Source organism: Chelmon rostratus, chromosome 19 (assembly GCF_017976325.1).
Source record: "Chelmon rostratus isolate fCheRos1 chromosome 19, fCheRos1.pri, whole genome shotgun sequence".
Taxonomy (NCBI): domain Eukaryota; kingdom Metazoa; phylum Chordata; class Actinopteri; order Chaetodontiformes; family Chaetodontidae; genus Chelmon; species Chelmon rostratus.
Window position 1 is genome coordinate 6,018,021 of NC_055676.1, and position 20,791 is coordinate 6,038,811.

The following is a 20,791-nucleotide window of genomic DNA, read 5'->3' on the forward strand; positions in this document are numbered from 1 at the left end:
GAGTGGAACAGTCTGTTGCCGAGTAAAGCCTGGTTTACTTGTTTCCTGTTGGACAACTTGCTGACTTGATGCTCTATTCCTGAGATGAGGCCCTCGGTTAGGACCTTGAGTATTCTGTTGGTTGAAATCCTGTTGATTATGTTGAACACTGCTTTGTTGTTGCTGAACTGTTTGGCTGCTTGAACTTTTCTCAGAGGATGCAAATTTAAGCAAGCCTGACAACAGTCCCTTTTGCTGAGGTTGTGTTTGAGTTTCATCCGAAATCTGCTGACCTGAGTAACTGCCAGGGATGGTCCTCTGCTTTTCAGCTTCAGAGGTCTGTATGTTTTGTGGTATACTTTCTGTTGATGAAAACTTCAACAGCCCTGAGACAAGGCCCCCTATTTGTGGAGCTGATGAACGTTGTTGTGGGGGAGGTTGATGAGGAAACTGTTGGGGATTATTGGTCTTGGGTGCTTGATTGTTATGGGTGGCCCGCTGTGGCGAACTGCCAGATAGGTCATTTGTAGAGCCAAATTTAAGAAGTCCAGAGAGCAGTCCTCCTTGTTTGGGTTGATGAGAGCCCATATTAGAGACATCCTCAGTTGAACTCCCTTTAAAAATACCTGTCAAAAAACTTTGCGATTCAGGCTGATTAGGAGTTTGATTCTGCATTCCATGATGGACTGCTGTTGGTTTCTGATTTGGTATGTGTTGTGCATGTGAGCCCAATGCCACTTTGCTGTTCTGAGATTGTTGATTACTGGTAGAATTCTGGTTTGAACCAGAGGGAGCAGAGGTAGGGTTAAATAGGTTGGAAAACCATCCTTTCTCATTATTTTCTTGAGGCATAGCAGAATTCTGTGTCAAGGTGGTAGGGGTTGTCGAATCATGGTGTGATTGCATAGGATTATGTGTGTTTATTGAGGCACTAACATCTTCAGTGGATGCAAACTTTAAAAAACCAGAGAGCATGCCTCCCTCTGCTTTAGGATGTTGCTGAGTCGAGACATTTTCAGATGAGAGGAAGGGCAGTTTAACCTTACTACTCAATGATGGATCCTCCACTGGTTTCTCGAGTTGAGGATCCTCTGTGGATCTGAACACTGGATAAACTGTCAAAGGTGGAGCTCCCTGGGGTGGAACAGGAACAACAGGTGAAATCAATGAACTTAAGGACTTCTTCAAAGGGCTAAAGAATCCAGTGTTTACCGATTGTGTTTGGCCAGTTGGCCTTGCTGGCTCTCGAACAGGCACGTTTTCTTGCTTGAAAATTATTGGATTTTGTCTGCCATATATATTTTCATCTTGCTCCTGTCCCAGATGCTTCTCTTCTGATGAACTTATTTTTTCTGATTTCCTACCTCCTTCTGCTGTCACTGACTGTTTACCTTGGTAAAGACGTTTCTCATCCCATTGAGTATGACCATTAGAGTATCTGGACTCTGATGCCTGCTTGTATTCACCTGAGTTCCCAGTATCTCCTCCTGAAAAAAGCTTTAAAGGATTTAATTTTCCCAGGACAGACTTTTCTGGACCACACTGAGGTTGTGTTACCACTTCAGGTACATATGTTTTTGTACTTGTTTGAATCTGACTCCTTGTGGGAGCTTTTGTTTCTTGATTATGACCTTGCAGCTTGGCATCATGCAGTGAGTGAGAAGTAAAAGAACTGAATGATTTTTCAGGAGAATTTTCTACTGGTGATACAACAGCCACAGGAGCTGATATATTTGATTTAGGAATAAAGGACAACAGCTTTGTTAGTCCAGATTGTGAAGGTTGTGTAGAGGGTGCTTGTGGAGACAGAACATGCTGTTTGGGGCCTCCTCCAACTCTGTCAGAGAGAGAACTAAATAATGAGCTCATGGCATTTTTTACTCCTGAAATGCTCTGGTCAGAAGTAGTTTGTGATTGGGTTTCTCCTCTAGGATCCTTCGATGAACTATTTTGGTCCTCTCCAAAAGAATCTGCTCTATTGCTACCCTGAGATGATAGCCTAGATTTGCTTGATTTAGGAAGAGAACCGTATTTGCTAATTTCCTCCTCTTTTTCAGCAAGATATTCAGAAACCGTTTCAACTAGACACTGCAGCTCATCCATAGGGTCTACATATTCATCGCTTGGTTCCTCTACAGGAGAGAGCATTGCTTCAGTGGCCCATCCTCCAATTTTAGCTTTTCCACACTTCTTCTCTCGAAGACCCTGGGCATTTTCTAAATGGCCTTCATAGGAGAGTGAATACCGGTCTTTGTAATGTCTTGTGCTCTCTGGGTGATAGTCTTCTGCTATAAAGGCAATGTCATCAATATCCTCCTCTGCTCCTATAGAGTATTGCAGATCCTCAGAACTCTCCAAATCAAAATCAAACCGTGCCCTCATTCTAGCATCTTGCTCTTTTTTGTATGCAACATAATTCTCCAAAGTGTTGTCTAGCTCATTTTTAGCCCACATCCTCGTCTTGTAGAGAAGTCCATTCTTGTATGGCCTGAGGCATGATGTCATACGTTCCTCCTCCTCCTGCATCTCTGCTACCTGCCGCATAAACAGCTCCCCTCTCTTCTCATGAAGCAGTGCAAGGTCAGAGGGAGAAGCCTCTTCCCTCATTTTGTCTGCCCCTGTACTGAGCAACCCTCCTGGGTTCCTTATCATTTTTCTTCGCCGCCGATCAATAGTGTCATAGCCCTCAGGGTAGGTGGCAGGCAGAAAACCACTACGTTGAGTATTCTGACGGACAGAGGTGTGTGATGGCTCAGGGTATGGTCTTCCCATTCGAAGGATAACATTGTCTTCCTCATCATCTAAGAAGTCACTCAGCTGAGGTTTACCCTGCCCTTTGTATTTGTTTTCCCAATCTTCAACCCCCATGCCAGAATCTACGGGTATAATTCTGACCCTTCCTTTCTGGTTTAATGATCTAATTGAGGTTAAAGCATATATTTAGCAAAGGAATGGGAAAGGATAGAGGGACAGAAAAGAAGAAGCAAACAAACAAGAAGAAAAAAGGCAAACACAAGTTAAGCAGTATGATAAATGGAGAAAATAAGATATGAACAGTTTCATGCAAATGAGAAGAAACAGTTATTCTCTTCACAACCACTCTCTTCATGTTGTAATAAAATTGTAACATTCTTAACAGATTACAAGCCTTATATATATAAAGCTGTTTTTGATGATCTTGTAAGATTTGAGGACAGCTTTATTACGTTGTCATCAGGAAGCAAAGACACACTGAAAACGTTTAATGTGCATCTGTTAATTTACATCTTAGGAAGTCCCTACAGCAATTCATGCTCATCAGCACTTCAACACTGCTGTAACAGTGTTCATGAGAAATGCATGTTAAATCACTTCGATAGTGCATACACTGAACAAGTTTTTAATCACCAAAGAAATGGGTGTGTGTCACTGATCCACTCCCTCCATGTGTGAGGGATTTCCTCTGTGATATGGCTAAACCAAGTTCAGAGTTTTAAACTTCCAGAAACTTTAACTACCACAACAGACCCTAAAGACAAAAAGAAACATGAACAATGAGCTTTCCCTGGCTGTAATCCCATTTTCTTTTCTGATGTAGAATTATCCGGATCAACTCCCTATCAGTCACCACAGGCAGAACTGTAGCAGTCTCACGGGTACACATGTATTCTATGACAATGCAAGAGCGCACAAAAGTAGATCCATACACTGAGACCCTTCATATATGGACCAAAATTGGCCTCAAAACAGCTGTGTGGTGGTAATGATACTACTACAACTAATAGTAAGAATAATAACAACAATGTATTGTTATTATTCTATACCAGCAGCATTATGGTTATTGTCCTTCCACTAAATATTGCTCATTTCAATGTAAATGTCACAGTTTTATTAACAATCACTAAATATATTCTGACTTCAGTCATACTTAGCAATCAGTCTCATATGACTCCTGATGTGTAAGCTAGTGGACAAGCACAATAATATGAATTTTAAGAATGAGAGAGCTGAATGCACTCCAGCACTTGGGTTGAGGAAAGGGTATGGCAAAATCCTTTCCACCTCTAGAGTACAGATCCCTCCTGGTCTACTGAAACAGCTGAATAAACCATCTACTATGGCACAGAAGACAGCCAGCTCACAAACAAAAAACATAAAAGCACAGAGGTCCAGCCACATTTGTTAGACTAACTATCCAAAAGAAAAAAATACAGATGCATGATAATTAATGACATCATAAATCTGAAAGTGGATGTCTCTGGCTATAAATCTTACAGACTGATAAATTAAAAGAGAGATAATTAAATAACATACACAGTTACCATTTTATGATGGTATTACTGGGTAATAAAATGGGTACACCTGTTCATTCTAATGCAATCAGTACAACAGCACTGCAATATATCTGAGCTTTGTTGAGCTCATAATGCGAAGTTTTGGTTGACTCTGAGGTGTTGATTCAACAACAATTTTGAGACCATAGAAAGGGGTTACATTGTATTAGATTACATCAAGTGGAAAATGTTTCTAACTTTTCGTCAACTTCATGTGTGTGAGCAAACATTTTTTCTGCTACGTTACATGATTTTACAGTTTCTACAAATAAAATAATAACTCAATCGATGTGTGTGTGTGACTGTGTGAGGACGTGACAGTTTCATCTAGAGCGACTGAGTAAGTGAGGGAGTGCATGGGTGACTCTGTGAATGCTCTGTCTACCTTGTTCCTCTCTGGTCCCTGTAGTCTAGGTCAAAACTGTGGACAGAGTCTGTGCAGGAGTCTGGGTGGTGCTGCTGCCGGGGTCCCATGGGATACTGGTGCATGGAAGAGTTAGGCTGAGCTGTTGTGTGGTAACGTGGAGGCAGACTGTTACTCGTCTCGCTGCGGTAGTCACTGTCGCGGTCGTCCACAGCGCTGTCCTGGTCATCCAGAGCTGCAACAGGCAACAGATGAATTAATAAAAGAAAACATTAATGATACATTGAAACATTAGTAAGTGTATTTTGTGATCGCAAGCTTTTTTTTTTAAATCTCTGCTTATTATAAACCCATATCAAAGTTAAGGATGCATCCTAATTAAGGTTTTGCCTAGCTGAAAAAATAAAGCAGTGGATGCCAGGTTAAGGGGCAAGGGCAAAGTTCATGCACTTTTAAAAGACTATAATCCCTTATACATGCAACCTCTCCTGCTAAATGGAAAACATTGAGCTGCTCTTCATTTGTGCTATCCTGTAGATACTGTTGTTGTATCATCAATGCATAAAGAGGTACATAATATATGAATACAGCTGCAACTGTCGAAAGATAGGGACAAAAATTGCACAGAATAATTAAACGCAGTTGTCACTGTTATATTCATAATAAGATCAGTGCTGCCCATGAGAACAGCAGCTAATTTTTGAAAGTGACCTTGCCAACTCCAGTGATGACCCTTAGAAGCTTCTTAGAAGAGCTGGCCATGAGTTTGGTGTCTGCTGGAGGGGACGGCTGAGCTGAGCGATAAAGTGAGAGGGTGATGGATAAACTGATTCTGTTGATATCACTTAGAGTAAAGTGGGAGGACAACGAAGCGTCAAGGTGACATATAAATATAGTTTAGCCAAGGCTGCCACCTATCAGTGTAGTGATGCAACTGCAATTTACATCCTTTAAATATTAATACTATTATTGAATTCAGTCTTTCTAAAATAGGTGTGTACAGCACAATTTCAGAAAGAGAGAATTAAATATATCAGTGTTTTGGATTTTGTTCTCCTGACTGTTTTTTCCAGAATGTGTGCTAAAACCAATACTTTATGAATTAAGTACACCTGGGTTATGAATAACATTTGGCATAACATAAAAAAATAAGAAAACAACAAGAGCAGGAAAGGAAGTAAAAAAGCCAGTGGGGATTAAGGAAAACACAGAGGAAAATCAAGTGTTAGAATGAAATAATGAGAATAAAATGCATGGAAGCCTTATAGATTACATGTTATTAGGGAATATGGGGCATTAGGACATGCAGAGGGCACTGAGGATTGGCCGGGGGGAGAATTTCATCAAAGTGTGTTTTACATACTCAGTGGGTCAGCCCATCCGAAATAGTTGCCTGGTGAAAGTGCAAATGTTACAAGTGAGAGGTACAGTCAGAGGAGGCAGGGGTTGTGAAAACCAAAAAGTGTCCTTGTGTTGTAATAGTGGGAGGATGAGGGAACCCCATCAGAGGTTCTCAGAGTGGAAAACAAACTGACAGATTGTCACAAAAGTGAGAATATATAACTCATCTCAATTAAGTTCGTGAAAATATAGACACACTGAATTTGAGCTGTGTAGTCTTCATTTTCAACTCTGATTTAGAGGATTCAGCTGTTACTATATTAGGCAGAAGAACAAAGTCAAGGAAGTGAGAGGAAATAATGTCAAAGCCTGAGAGTTGGAAGCGTGGAGAATGGCTCCATCTAGAGGCCGAGAGCAGTATGGGCAGGCACACTCACAGCACTGGGAAGCAGCAAATGGCAGTGGGCGACTCTGAACGTCATCCTGAAGAGGGTACTACAGAGGAGAGAGGGCGACAAACACCAGGCATCAAGTGTAGTTTTCATGTCGTCATGTTGTTACTATTACCATGGTGATTTACAAGCACCACTCCATCAGCATTAACCAAAAAAACAGCAGTTCTGCATCATTAGCGCAAGCGGCGGTGAACATCAACATACACACTTGTTTTGTATTTGGAAAAGACAACAAATCATATTGAGTTCTTTTGTGAACACTGTGAAACAGGAAAATTCAAAGCCAAATCTTGTTAAACTGCACTTTACCTCATCATCGATTGTCATGGTATTGATGCGTTCCAGCTTGCCTGTCCAGTACTGTGCCTCATCATCTGGGATGTCTGGTACCAAAACATGCACACAACAAACATACGTGCGAACCCGTGTTAACATTCTGCTCCCTCGTAACACATTTATGACTCTTAAATTTCTCATGAGCCTCTTAAGAGTGAGGAAATGAAAATAGTTAGTTAACAATGGCCACAAGCTGTTCTGGGACCAGAAATGTCAGGGACATTTTTCATCATAGCGACAGAGATCCAGCATTTAAAGTTGCTACAGATGAGTCACGACAGTAACAAACCAAACAGACTTTAAGATTCATTACAAGTTTCTAACACAACATATTAAATAGTAATTCAAAATGCCTGCAACCAGAAAAACCATTTAAGAAAAATAGAAAAGAAAATAATTAACAGACACCAAAGGAACCTAAAACTAGAGCTACACATATGTAAGAGTCAGGCACAGCTGATAAGAAATCAGTTCTACATTTTACTCACACCAGATGTCTCCATAAGCAGGACGAGTGTTTTTTCCTCATGTTTCCCCACTTAAACCAACCTCTAAAACCGTATCTAATAAATGACGAGATTACGGTTGTATTTTTGGTCCCAAACTGGAGTCTCCATCCTAAAGCCAATAGATTCATTCTCTAAACAAACACAGCAAACCCAGTGCTATCACCACTGTCATATAATTCGCAGTGTCATTTATTCTATATGGAAAGTTTTAAAACTGACAAGTGGACAATCAGCATTACAGCATTTTTAAAATCAAATAGTTGTACTCATTAACAATATGATGTATCAACTTGTTTGTACTAGTTAAATACTTCTCTGAGTGTGCTGTAAGTTTACACGCTTACATCCCTGTTGTTACTGTCATAGGTGATTAGTGTACATTGTTCCATATAAATAATAAATAAGTATCAGATCAGGTACTCTCACCGTTCCCACTTCTCAGGGCGATTTTGCACTGCTCTGTACGCAGATGCACATTAAAGGCCACGCACAAAGGCCAGTGCTTCAAAGACACACCGACCCACAGCTTTAATGAATGGCTCTGGTGGCACAGAGAGTCATGGAGGCCCCCTGCAGCCTTGAAAGGTCTCCTCTTAAAACCCAGACCCAGAGCCTGTCTCTCACTCAGTGGACAGACACCCTGCTTTAACTTTGATGCCTTTCGATCACAAGGCTTGAGCCCTACATGCAGTGCCGGCAACAGAGATACTGCAGGTAGAACTGCAGGAGCTCAGGGGACATTTCACCCTCCAACCTTGAAGAGCACTAAATTGCGCTGGGAAAAATAAAATTAAATGAAATTCATTGCATGGGTTAACTCCAGTCAATCTACTGTGAGATGAGGAATCATGAAAGCACTTCTGATCAATATTTCAAAATGGACAATGAATCAAATTACTACAAGTATTGTGAAAGGGCCTAAAACTCCTCATCCCCAATGGAGCCCGGCCTCCAGGCCACTAGTTGTTCAACATAAGTGTCCTTCTTCACATCATCATGCTTGCATAAGACGACAGCACATGAAGACATCATCAATTTGTTACACAGTGCCCCAGGCTGGATGGTCTTTCCTGTGTAGCCTCAGAAACCGACTGCTGACATTTCAGCAGAAAACATGCGTGGCCTTTGTGTAACTCGGTGGATCAAGGTTTGATTTGCCCCAAGGTAAGAATCACTAATGCACTCTCTACATCACTAACGCACCCCATCTTACATAAGGACCTGAACTTTTCAAAAGTGTCGTTCATTGCCTCATTGTGGAATTTAAATTGTGCCTAAAATGCAAAGCAGGATTGGCAACTCTGATATCTCACCAAAAGGCAGCTCGAAGCGAGTATCCAGAAGGACTCGATGGGGTGTAGGGTTCTTGGTGCCATATATCTCATCCGCCTTCATCAAGACCTCTGCGTCTAGAAAGATCCAGTCGCCCGAGCCCTCCTGCAATTAGATATGTAGATTGAAGCTGACTAGTGGACTTTCTTTGAGCCTATTGTACTACCAACTCTATGCCATTAGTATCCTTTCAGAGGGTAATACATGTATATCTCAGGTAGTCTCATTAATGTCAATGCTTGCATTTGTATATGTCTACAGTGTTTGGGAATTCAATCTTTCCTGCTGTATGTTTTTTTTTCTGGACTATATGATGTGTGTGTGTGTGTGTGTGTGTGGGTGCATATTCCAACCTCCTCCGATTGCTGGATACTCTTTAAAGGAATCCAGGCTGTCCCGACCATGGTGTCCCAGATGAGGCCTTTGTTCCACACCTCAACGATGAGGCCAAGGTCCAGCCGGTTGATCTCACTGAAGAAAGAGGCAGCATTGAGGTGTCAAGTGATGTCGAGCCAAACCCTTCCCGATGAACGGCTTAGGAAATGTGAGCGGATTAAAGAGCCAGACAATAACTGTATAGTCTGAGGCTTTGTTATTAGAATTAAAAGGCTAGAAAACTTTCCAGTATGTCATTTGATTCACACTCAGTGAACCAGAAATTTCTACATAATTACACCCAGGCCCAACCACTGGCTGATAACAAAGGCGACTTCCTCTTTTTGTTGTGTATTAGCTGTCATAATCCATTCAAGCCCTGTTTTGTCATTTAACATGCTATTCAAAGGGCTCAAAAACAGCTTGATGACAGCAATAAAATGGCACATCAAATTTGAAAGGAGCCGCGTGACGAGGACATTTGCATATTCTCATCCGTGGCAGTTCACAACTATCGACGGGCCAAACAAAAGGAAGATGAGAGAAAAAGATAATCAAAGAGAGCAGCTGATTGAGAGAAGTGCAGGGGAGGGCGCTGAGTGTCCAGGGTGTCCAGGTGCAGAGATATAAATCATGTGCTCATTCAACATGGCACAGAATAAATGAATCCAGCAAGGGACTAAAATCAAACTGCTGCTAATTTCAGATGAGAGACTTTGTTGTTTAGGATGCTATTTAAAGTCTGTTATCCAATCATGTTGACCTTATTTTATCATTGTGTATTATACAAGCATCTTTTACTTCAATACAAATAAATAAACTTTTGTTCGCCCATTGATTGGAATAAACTTGCAAAACTGAAGGTAAGCATTAATCTCAACAAGATGTGGCGAGTCTCTCCCTCATCACTTGTCATTACCACATCACATTTAAGCCAATTCAAGCAATTCAGAAATGCATTAAGCTTAATTAGAAGCTCCCATTCTAGTGCAAATCAACGTAGCTGAGCACAAAGACTGGAAACACGGAGAAACAGCTATACCAGCTTTGTCTGAAGACAATCAAATTCACCTACCAGCAACACTAATGAAAACATCACATGGTTTTTGTGTAATATGTCAATAGAGTAAAAATTTGGTGGTTATGTGCTGGACCAGCAAGTCACTCTTGCTCCTGCTGGCCAATAAATAGTCTGGAACAGAACCCCCATAAAGAAAACACAACCTGTACTTGTACCTTTTTTTTCCAGTACCCATTAAATCTAATAGATATACCATGTTAATTTTTGGGCTTCAAAGTTGCTGGTACGTAGATTTTTTTTTACTTTTAAACTGCCTGTTTCCACCTAATTTCACCTAATTTGTCTCTGTGCTAAGCTAAAAGCTGCTAACGGAAGGCTCATATTTAAGCAAAATGCACATTTCCCAAAATGTCAAAATTATTTGTAATTAAATAAAATAAAGCATTTTTGAAAATACAGCAGAATTAGCAATTAATTTGGAATTAACTGAGCTGAGTCATCATTTCTTTTCTCTTTTTTCCAGATTCAGTGAACATATTTCGTTGTAACGTGCACTGCTGGGCATTTGCTGGAAATGCCGATGAACCATTACGTTTTCTGTTGAATTAGACCTAGCTGTCACATCATTAGTGGACAGCAGAAGGATGAAGGTCTGGAAAAACAAACACTGTTGCGATGAGGGAGTTCACAAAAGACAAACAATGACACACACGCGACAACGTGATGGCTCTCTCGTCACCATAGATACCTTTCACAGGGAAAGTAAAATGAGGAAATTAAACCAATGAATTACAAGGAGGAAATGAACAGCAGCTGTTAATCAGGATGCTTTCCTAGAAAGAGGTGGCAGCTTGAAAAACAGACACCTTTCCTATTGCTCGAAGCACTAGGTAGGAACTAGGGGTGGGGAAAGGTAATAATAAATAAAAATAACCATTACAACAAACAATATAGCTCATATGAGCCCATTTTGTCTGTGTTTAATAACTTACAACATGAAATCCTGTTCCCAGCAGGGCTGGTCCCCCCGCACAGTGATAGTTGTGCTTTTAACATTCTGCACCTTCAGTGTCACATAGGTGTTGAATTTGTCTGAAAAAAAGGAAAAAGGAGATTATAGTTTAAATTATAGTGAGGTGGTAGCAATACACTGAGAGCATATGGAGGAGGAGTATTAGGGAGAGAATAATGTATGACAATCACATAAAGAATGTGTGTGAATAAGCGGTAGAGAATATTATTAATTTGGTGTTATAGCATATCTGAAACAATTTGCAGGGTGTCTGCAATCAGACACAACACACTCCTAAAATCAACAGGCAGCAAATCAGACGTTCCAGCTGATACAAGTAATACGAACCAGGCCAGTCCTACTTTGGCTCTGTGTGGGTGAAAAAGACATCAGCAGCTCGAGTGAGAGTGAAAGCAGATAAGTCTCCTCCCCCCAACTATGTCAAGCCAAGCCAAGCCAAGCCAGGACAGCAAACTGACCCCGTTAATCTCGAACGAGAGCCAACCGCACGCCGCCAATACAAGTACAGGATCCAACCGCCGGTCATGTTTTTCCTGCACTGCGAGCTGCAGCCTCTCTTGAACCTGCTCATCATAATTGCCCTCGACGCATACAGTATGTAACAGAGGAAGCCGGTCTGCTGATGATGTAATGAAGCCACTCCTGACCTGTTACTACTGCAGAAAAGGTCTCTGTCTGGCCTGATACCATCAAGACTAAAACTGAAATTCAGCTAGGTCAATGGTTAAGGCAGCTTTTGCAAACAGCGTGATGTAGTCTAAATACAGACGGACGATTTTGTAGTAAACGATCACTGCTGGAACTGGCAGTTGAGACTGAGTGTCTGTCAGTCAGTCTGTTAATCTGTCAGTCTGTGCAGACAACTTTCACACCCGGTGATCTCCGTCGGCCTCCTCTCAGCAGGTCGTGCCGGACAGCAGAGCCACACCAGCAGCCGCCTGCACCAGCTGTCAGCACTGGGCTGGATGAGTGGTGGGGGGGGATTAGAGGTCCTGCGACACAGCCGCCACTTTTCATTTCCTGCAGTAGGGAGAGGGAGCATCGACACGTGCCTGCTGACGTGCTCAGTGTCGCTGTGGTAGTTGCCAGCCATGCTGCACCACCGGTGGTCCATGCCATGAGCGGCTGGAAGAGCTGGAGGAACGGCTCAGATTAAAGCGCTGATCTTGGGTATGGGTTGCATGATGGACAAGGACGGGCAATATGGATCACATTATACAAAACTTCATACTGTGATGGGAGTCCGTTTTTTGGCTAATCCTTCATCAAATTGATGTCGTAGTACTCACTGATTTGCATTGCTCACAACGGCCTAATACATCCACCTACCCTGCTATTATGAGGTTGTTGTCAGAGTATGAGGGTATCCTTAATATTAGAAGCCCTCTCAGCACATAACACAATACAATTTAACAAACTACAGCCTCCAAAAAAACATAAAGACAATAAAACATTTCAGCCTTCGTGAAGATAAGCTTTATTGCAAGGCTTTAATATTAGACAGCATTAGCTTTAGCGTTTCTCATAAACAGGGAACTGAAAGCATATCACCATAATGACCAGCCCTACACTCAAGTGATTTTCTTATTTTTCAGTTTTGCAGAGATTACTACATATAGGTCGAGCCATTTTAACCGTATGTGCATACTACACAATCTCCTATGGTACCATCATAGCACTTATAAGTATAATAGTAAGTAAAATCACTTGGTCTGCAACTATTGATTACTTTGATTATTAATTACTTTGCCACTTATTGTCTTGATTAACTGTTTGGTCAAGAAGATCTCAGAGAATACTGGAAATTTTGTCAATTTTGTGCTTCCCATTGCTTATTCTATCTGAAAATAAGTTCATTACCCCCAAATGTTTAGTTTATCATGACAGAAGGAAAAGAAAAGCTGCAAATCCTCATAAGTGACAAGCTGAAACAAGATAATGCTTTCTCATGAAAAAGACTGTAACTGCAGCACAAGATACAGAAAGAACACAAGTTTGATGCATTTATTTTGAACCGTCAGAATACAACATACATATTATGTTCATCTTAATTTTTTGATACTGACAGTGTGAAACTGAATGTCAGTTGTTGTCAGAGTGTTGGCCGCCATGCACACGCACAGACAGACACACACACACCACTGTTTGGTCTCTGGGAAATAAAAGCAAGGCATCAGCTGCTCCTTTGTGGACTGATCACCTGACCACACTAAACAAAGATTGTCCTGGTTACCTCGGCAACATATTGAAACATTTACTCTGCACATAGCCGTTAACACAGCAGCCGGATTAAGTAAACGCAGCTCTTGACACAATGACACAAATAACAGTTGACACAGGTGGATTCTAACAACATTCCACTGACATCCAACATAAATAAAGATTAAATTAGGCCCTAAAACAAAAAGCTGTGCAGAAAGCACTCGGTGACCCACCCTGACCTGACCCTAACTAAAAGCACTGTCCATCCTACACGAGCATGACTGACAGGACACAGACCTAATTAGTGTCTCGGGAGGACAGGAGCAACAAAACGCAGGCATTATTATAAAAGGAGCCTGGGGGATGCTCAAGCCTTTCCCTAATTAGATAGGCCATGCCTTGTGCCACATTTGGGCCGGCTCCCATGAACAGAAGAAGATGAGATAAGGAAAGAGGATGTATGGATTAGATAAGAGCCACTTAGTGGCTGTGGGCCCTTTACAGCAGGTGCTGCCCACTATATGGCAGATGCAATCTGCAGTGCTGAGGAAGAAGCAGCAATAACTGCCTGGAAAAACCCAGGTAGTAAGTATATGCCTGCACACTACAGCCTGACTGATACTGGATTTATCAGGCCGATGCCAACATTCAACACAGACAAAAGAAACACAAGACATTTTTGACGATCAAATTTAGTTTCATAGTCGTGATAGAAGTCTTATTACCAGCTATGACTACAGGCCAATACATCATAATATACATACATAATAGTCATGATAACGCAAAACTGACTCAGAATATTGTCCCTGCCAATATCCTGGCCAGGGTCCACCACACATACACACAGGACAGGACATAAATCCAGGGGCGTCATGCAAGCCATGACGGGGCACAATTAGGGCAGAAGGCATGGGGGTCCTTCCCCAGAAAACAAAAAATAAAGAAGAAAATAATGCAGAATTTTTTGCAACTTGAGATATTTACTGAAACACTTTGGGAGGATTATTTTAAAACATCACTAAATCATTTTTTGTAGCTCAGTAAGCTCCCACTCTATACTAATGTAAATACTGTATTTTTACTTTTATTTTCATGTCAATTATTTGTGTATCATGCGTCATGATTATTGAAAATTACACTTGATAAATCACTCACTTCTACACTAGTTTCTACACTGGTGTCACTTTTCTTGAAAAAGAAAAAAGCTAAATCTGTTTTGCTTCACTTAAAAAATTCAAGGAACAGAAATTCACCTAAAAAAAAGATTATGTCCACAATGCAAATTAATTTAGAGAACATGGATCATAAAGCCACATATAAAAGGAACCTCAGCACAAAAAGTTAGCTTCATAAAATGCATGACAACATGCACATTTGTGTGCATACACTCTCATTCTCTCTCCCTTCCACATGCACACACACACCAGTCAGAGTATTGTACAGAGGAGGGATCAGCTGAGATGACACAGGCTACTTGTCCTGTACATGTTTTGAAACAGTCCCCACTGTTCCCGCCTGTGAACCACCCACTCAACCCTGAGCCCCTCAGTAGAGCGTCTTCATCCATTATTAATTGATGATGAGTTTTTTCAATAAATTAGTCAGGGAAACGCAGGGAGTTGGAAGGCTGACATTTCAAATTCAGACCACTCATCCATATTGCATGCAACAGAAAACATAAACCTATTGGAGGACTTTTCTACCATTGCTGTGACCACCTTATGAGAAGTTTCTCCATCTGTATTTGTATTCTGGACACTTATGCACTGTTGAAAGAAAAGCTTGAATTCATCTAAAGATTGGAAATGTGTGAGCAGGCGCACAGGCACGCACACACATACAAATCTACCAAAGCGCAGTCCTTATCAAGCCCCAGTTTCCTGTGGCAATCAGCGGAAAGTCCGACAGCGAGCCGCTGGCCCATCCAAGGTCACCCTCAGTTCTACATGTACAGTATTCTCCATAAACAATTGAATATAAGGGTTCCAAAGCAAAGCCTAAAAGCTATCTATCTGAAGGTGTGGTGAAAACACAACGCAAACACACATCCTAGACCAGCCTTATGTAAACTTTGCAGGTTCTTCCAATAAATCACACATCTCCCCATGAAGAGCAGGTTAGAATTATCAGAGCGGAGAGGAATAATCGTCAAACAAGTCATTTATTATCACAGTGACAGAATGGCCAAAAATGCCATAAAATGCAGGAATGTGATCTCAACATGCCTTTCCAAAAAGAAAAGAGACGATTATGTGCAGAGCAGAGTGTTCAAATTTTATGCACAGCAGCATAACAAGATCATCACAATCATGAGACTGTCACCTGCTACCAATCAACCTGTTTACCTGTGGAATGTTCCAAACAGGTGTTTTTGGAGCGTTCCAAAACTTTCCCAGTCTTTACTTCAAAGTCATCAAATTCAGAATAAGATATCTATAAAAAGCAACAAAGTTGGCCTTCAGTTGTTTAATTACTGCTCTAATAAATGTTGCACTAAAGCAATGCTCAATGAAGAAATGAATATTTACAGTCGTTTATAGTGAAAACATAGCCTTTGGTGTTCTAAATCTCATGCAGGACTGTGCTTGACAAATCCTTCTTTGCCCCGTAGCAAGAAAAAAAAAACAAAAAAAACAGTGTCTTATGTTTACATTTCGCCTGAGGAGGACGACAGGCTTAACTGAATTATCCCTGATGTTTGCTCTGGGACAGGTGTCACATGTGGTGTGGCCCACAGGAGGGAGGAGGGCTCAGACAGACGACACAGGCTGACAATCTAAAACCAATATCTCAGTGCAACAGAGCTGCTTGTGACACAACGCAGATGCCTCAAAAAAGGTGAAGGGGAGGGACTGACAATAATACACGCTGAACAAATGCAGACAACCTGATGGATAATTAACTTCAGTAATCATCCTCAACGAACATGGGGTTAGTTAGGGACTGAGAATGAGAGTAAAATGTCACCAGCAGATCTAAAGCCGCGGTGACTTTCTGCTCATGCTGCTGTCTGCTCTTGCCAGAAGCGTCACAGGGCTTAAAGGAAGGCGTGAGGCTGAACACTAGAGGGATTTGTTTAGGTGAAGGAGGTGGGGATTTGGACTTAGCAGCCACCGATCTAAGCTCACCTGTGCACTGCCTGGCGTAAAGGACACAGGATTACGTAATGCAAAATCAACCCGAGCTTTCAGTGACTTGCCAGAATTTGGCTGATTAACCTACATAAGAAAATGAGCGCATGTGGCGAACTTCCAAAAACTGGGTGAGAGTTGTAATAGGCAGTTGTAGTTGTCTTAAAACAACATTAACAATTCTCCAGGATCCACAGGATATGCGCTGAACTCCCAAGAAACTGAGAACATGATCTGCAGCTTCCTGTTCTCCAAATTCAGTGAGAACTGAGATGAGTGCTAGTGTTAAAACTGTGAAACATATGGACGCTGAGAGAGTGGCTGACCAGACCAAACACATACAGTAAATGATCATAACAGGTGCAAAGGGTTTGTGAAAAAGAAAGGTACTCACCTGGAGGTCCTTGCAGCTTGGCTTTTTTCACTGTAAGACAAAACAAAAACAATGATTAGGCTAACTGGAAAACAGATTTCAGTCATCTTATTTGGAATCTGCTGAAATGTGATTCAGTTCTTCAGGTTGATGGAAAAAGAAATACAGTAAATAAAATAAGATACTGGGTACACTGGTGAACCAGTTGGGAAACCTAAGTCAGAAATGCAAACAAATCTGGGGATGAGTAATGGAAAATGGACCGGATCTCATGTTATTGAGGTCTGACAAATTCATTTATATGCAGACATGAGACTCTTGAGTCGATGACTCGTGACAGCTGACGGCCTCACGATGTTGTCGCCTGCGAGAGCAGGAACACTTCATGTGCAGCTCTATCAAAACAGATGAGCTATTTGTTTTGGTGGCTCAGAATCTTATTAAAAAACAAAAACTTGCATGTGTCACCTGTGAAGATTCATGATGGAACAAAACACACACGTCATCATTCATGACACTATCATGTACACTACCTAATTTCCATCCCTCCATTAATTTATCTTTACTCTTCCATATTAACTGTTAGGGCTGGGCAACATCCATCAGCAATGGCTGACAGTCACCTACCACTGAGTCGTCTACCACTGTAACACTGAGATGTAAAAGGCACCCCCCACGCCGGCTGAACCAATGCCAGTACACACACACTTCCATACAAACAGTGTTTGAAATCAACATCAAGTGCAGGTACAATTTCTGTTTCCATGTGTGATTTCTTGTTGGTGGAAATAGTAGTTACTGGGCGTAACTCCAGTTCCATGAATATGTGCAAAGCCCTCGTCCAGGCTTCACAGGTCATTAACCCCATCAAGAATTATAATTATAGTACCTTTGTAGGAGTAGCCAATAGCACAACCCTCCCATGCCAATTTGGTAGATATCGCCCGACCCTATTAACTGCCACAGAAGTACTAATCTTTATTTAATCCCCTTACATACAATCTATTTTTATACAAATGCAACCCATCGAGAAAACCCTCTGGAACAATAATCCTAACTTGTACTAGATCTTAGAAGCGAAATAATTAAATTTCCATGACCATCTTTGCTCTTACATCAAGTTTCTTCATTTGTTCTTTATAAGTCCCTTGAAATGGGAAGTTCATGTTCTGAGAAAGACACCCTGACAGCTCAGGTATGCAAAAAAAAAGTAATGAGTCTTTGTGTTGGAATATTTGTGATCACGCTATAAAGATATAATACAAACAAATAAGCATTTTCTCAGAGCTGACCAATACCAACTTTAATATAATCAAGAAGCATAAGCCTAGACAGCTGTATTCCAAAACGCAACAGCTGGTAAACAAACACACAAAAAACAATAGCAAAAGTGGACCGGGGCAGATGGAAGATAAAACATGCACATGCACGCACGCACATGCACATAAAAAAATAGAGAATCCAACAGCTACTTCATAAAACCTCAATAAAAAATATTTAAGGGGGGGGGTGTCTTGGTGTATTTTCAGATCTGCCATCTTTAGCCCCATGATGCCTCTATACAATAATGTTTATGGGATTGTGAAGCGCTTTGGAGGGGATTAATTGTGATTGCTGTGGCAGGGTTATGTGTTCAGGCATGTAACCTACTAAACCTCTGGAGCCTGAGATGGCAGATGGGCAGGACGGGATGATGGAGGCACAAATGACGCTTTCATATTTTCATGCAACATCCCCTGTCTTCTCTCTGTACACATTAAAACTACCAAAAGAGAGAAGCATGTATTTATTTTCCCATTCTGTCGAAAAACTGTTGATTATGTGAATTAAACCACAACAGTGATTCCCCCATGTTACAATTTTTGTTACAAACAAGTAGTACAACTCATAAAACCCAGTGTTTAGTTCAGTATAACAATAGAGGGAAAATGAGCTTTGTTATAACAAGGCAGGGAGGGAAAAAAGCTAACTTATCACTTCTTTTTTCCTGTTTCCTGTCTTGCACAGAGCTCAGTGTGGGGTGGAGAGGGAGCAGTGGAGATGTGGAGAGAAACCAGCTGTGTGAATTTTGTTTTGGCTCTCCAAAAAGGCTTTGTTGCTGGAGAGAATGAGCTGGCACAGTGGCGTTACGCACTAATTTGCATGATGTTATTTAGGGCTGTGGTGCACAGAGCTGAGGGCAATAAACCAGGAGGGCATTACAGTGGAAACTGATGCTTATCATTTTCTGCCCTGGGCACTCCATGGCTTGAGAGGCCATTAAACTCACTATTTAGAATGGCTAGTTGCACAATTACCCTACCAACCTACTTCTTTTTTCTTTTCCCAGCATGCTTACTTTCTTCTGAACATGCCTGCAACTTCTTTCAAATCTAATTGGTCAGAGCTGATTCCGGGACAGTTTTTCATGGTTCAACTCTACACATGTTGTGAATAACATGCATTCATAAATAGGCCTTTAGACAAAAACTATGTAGAGAAAGATCTACGAGAGATAATTAAGCTTTTATGTACAACATACCTAAACCTTTTATTTTCGAATAAAAAATAAAAAAACATCTTTAGGCATGACTCAGTAAGAGTTTAACAGTCAAAAATTCTGCTGATTCTGGTTCTTTTTGCTTATGTTGTCAATTACATTTATTCAAACGACCGCACAACTGCCGATTTTGTTTCAAATATTCTTAAATCCTGATCTCTAACTCTGGCACACAGTTGTTTGTTAACAGAGGACTGAAATCAATCATATTAAGAAAAGAGGTTTTCAGGGCCTTTCCATAAACCGACAGAAAGTGTGGATGTTCCAAAACACAAGGACATCATCAGAGGAAGGTCAGGCAGAAGGCAGGAACGTAGGGACAGGAAGTGACACCAGGATCTACAGTGGTGCACTTCCGCTTTGTGCTGGCTGTTGGATCTTATCAGGTGGGGCTGGCATAAGAGGGAGAGAGAGACAGAGAGGGAGAGAGAGCAGCAGATGGCCAGGGGATTACTCCCTCAATCTCTAAGCGCTCTCTCTCCGTCTCTCTCTGCCTCTTTCCCTCATAATTCTACTACTCTGCTGCTCGCTACACTCAGCCACTCTGCCTGTAGTTCTGTTGTTTTCAGTCCTGTCTCTCATTCTTTATTAAATGACTTCTGGTACTATGTCTCCTCGCCTACTCAGTCCACTGCAGAGTCAAGTAAGCAGGCACCAAGCAGACAGTGTTGAGACAGCTCTGTCAACTAGTGATGCAGTTTTTGTGACTGTGTTCTAACGTCATGGCTTGAATGACCGGGCTGTGTGCGTTGACAAAAGACTGCTGCATCGCTGTTTTCAGTCGAGGAGTAAAACGAATTTGAGCAAATGTCAACAGAAGACCCGGCGAACAAAAGGTGCGATGATGCATCAAACAAGCTCAACATCCTGTGTGGACACTGTTCAGTCAGCAATAAAACCCAGGGGCAAAAGTAGGAAGCACGGAGCCAATTCACCAGCACCAAACAATTCAATCTGATGCAATAGAGTAGTTTTTCATTGATAATTAGTGCTGCAATGATCAGCTGATTCATTGGTCGATCAATAGGATGTTAATCCATGACAAAAAGACTTGATTTGGATTCGGTGCTTTTGTCATCTGTGTTACATACGCAGAGTGAAGACTAACCTACATTTATCTATCTGCTATTCGGAAAGTCTAATTACTTTAATTGCTTAAATGTCCCACGTCAACAACAATACCTTCCAGCACAGTTTGGTCAAGCGCCACCTGGTCATATTCCAACCACAACGTCCGGGACGTTGTCCAAACTGAGCCGATCATTGTCAGTTAGCTGCCCTCCATCAAGGCACTGCATGACTAACCGGGCGATGGACAACAAAAGGAAATATTGTCATCAACTCTGTCCACAACCACCAAAACCAATCCTAACCACAAAAGCTTCCTTCCGATAGCTGCAGCCTCATTCCTCATCTCTGAAACCAAGGAAAAATCTGTTTGTCCCAACTACCACTCTGCAGCCTCAGGAAATACTACATATTCTGTCA

General features: G+C 41.4%; 1 protein-coding gene across 4 annotated transcripts in view; it reads right to left on the reverse strand.

Annotated features, from left to right (window-relative positions):
• Positions 1-20,791, reverse strand: part of LOC121622715 (protein unc-13 homolog B-like) — a 64,107-nt gene that overhangs the window by 40,242 nt on the left and 3,074 nt on the right. For all 4 annotated transcript variants that reach the window (XM_041959650.1, XM_041959648.1, XM_041959649.1 and 1 more), the window contains exons 2-8: positions 16,786-16,815; positions 11,018-11,117; positions 8,983-9,100; positions 8,611-8,734; positions 6,762-6,835; positions 6,435-6,492; positions 4,678-4,891 (exon numbers count right to left, since the gene is read on the reverse strand). In XM_041959650.1, the coding sequence (XP_041815584.1) occupies positions 4,678-4,891; positions 6,435-6,492; positions 6,762-6,835; positions 8,611-8,734; positions 8,983-9,100; positions 11,018-11,117; positions 16,786-16,815 (718 nt within the window). The remainder of the gene's footprint in view (positions 1-4,677; positions 4,892-6,434; positions 6,493-6,761; positions 6,836-8,610; positions 8,735-8,982; positions 9,101-11,017; positions 11,118-16,785; positions 16,816-20,791) is intronic.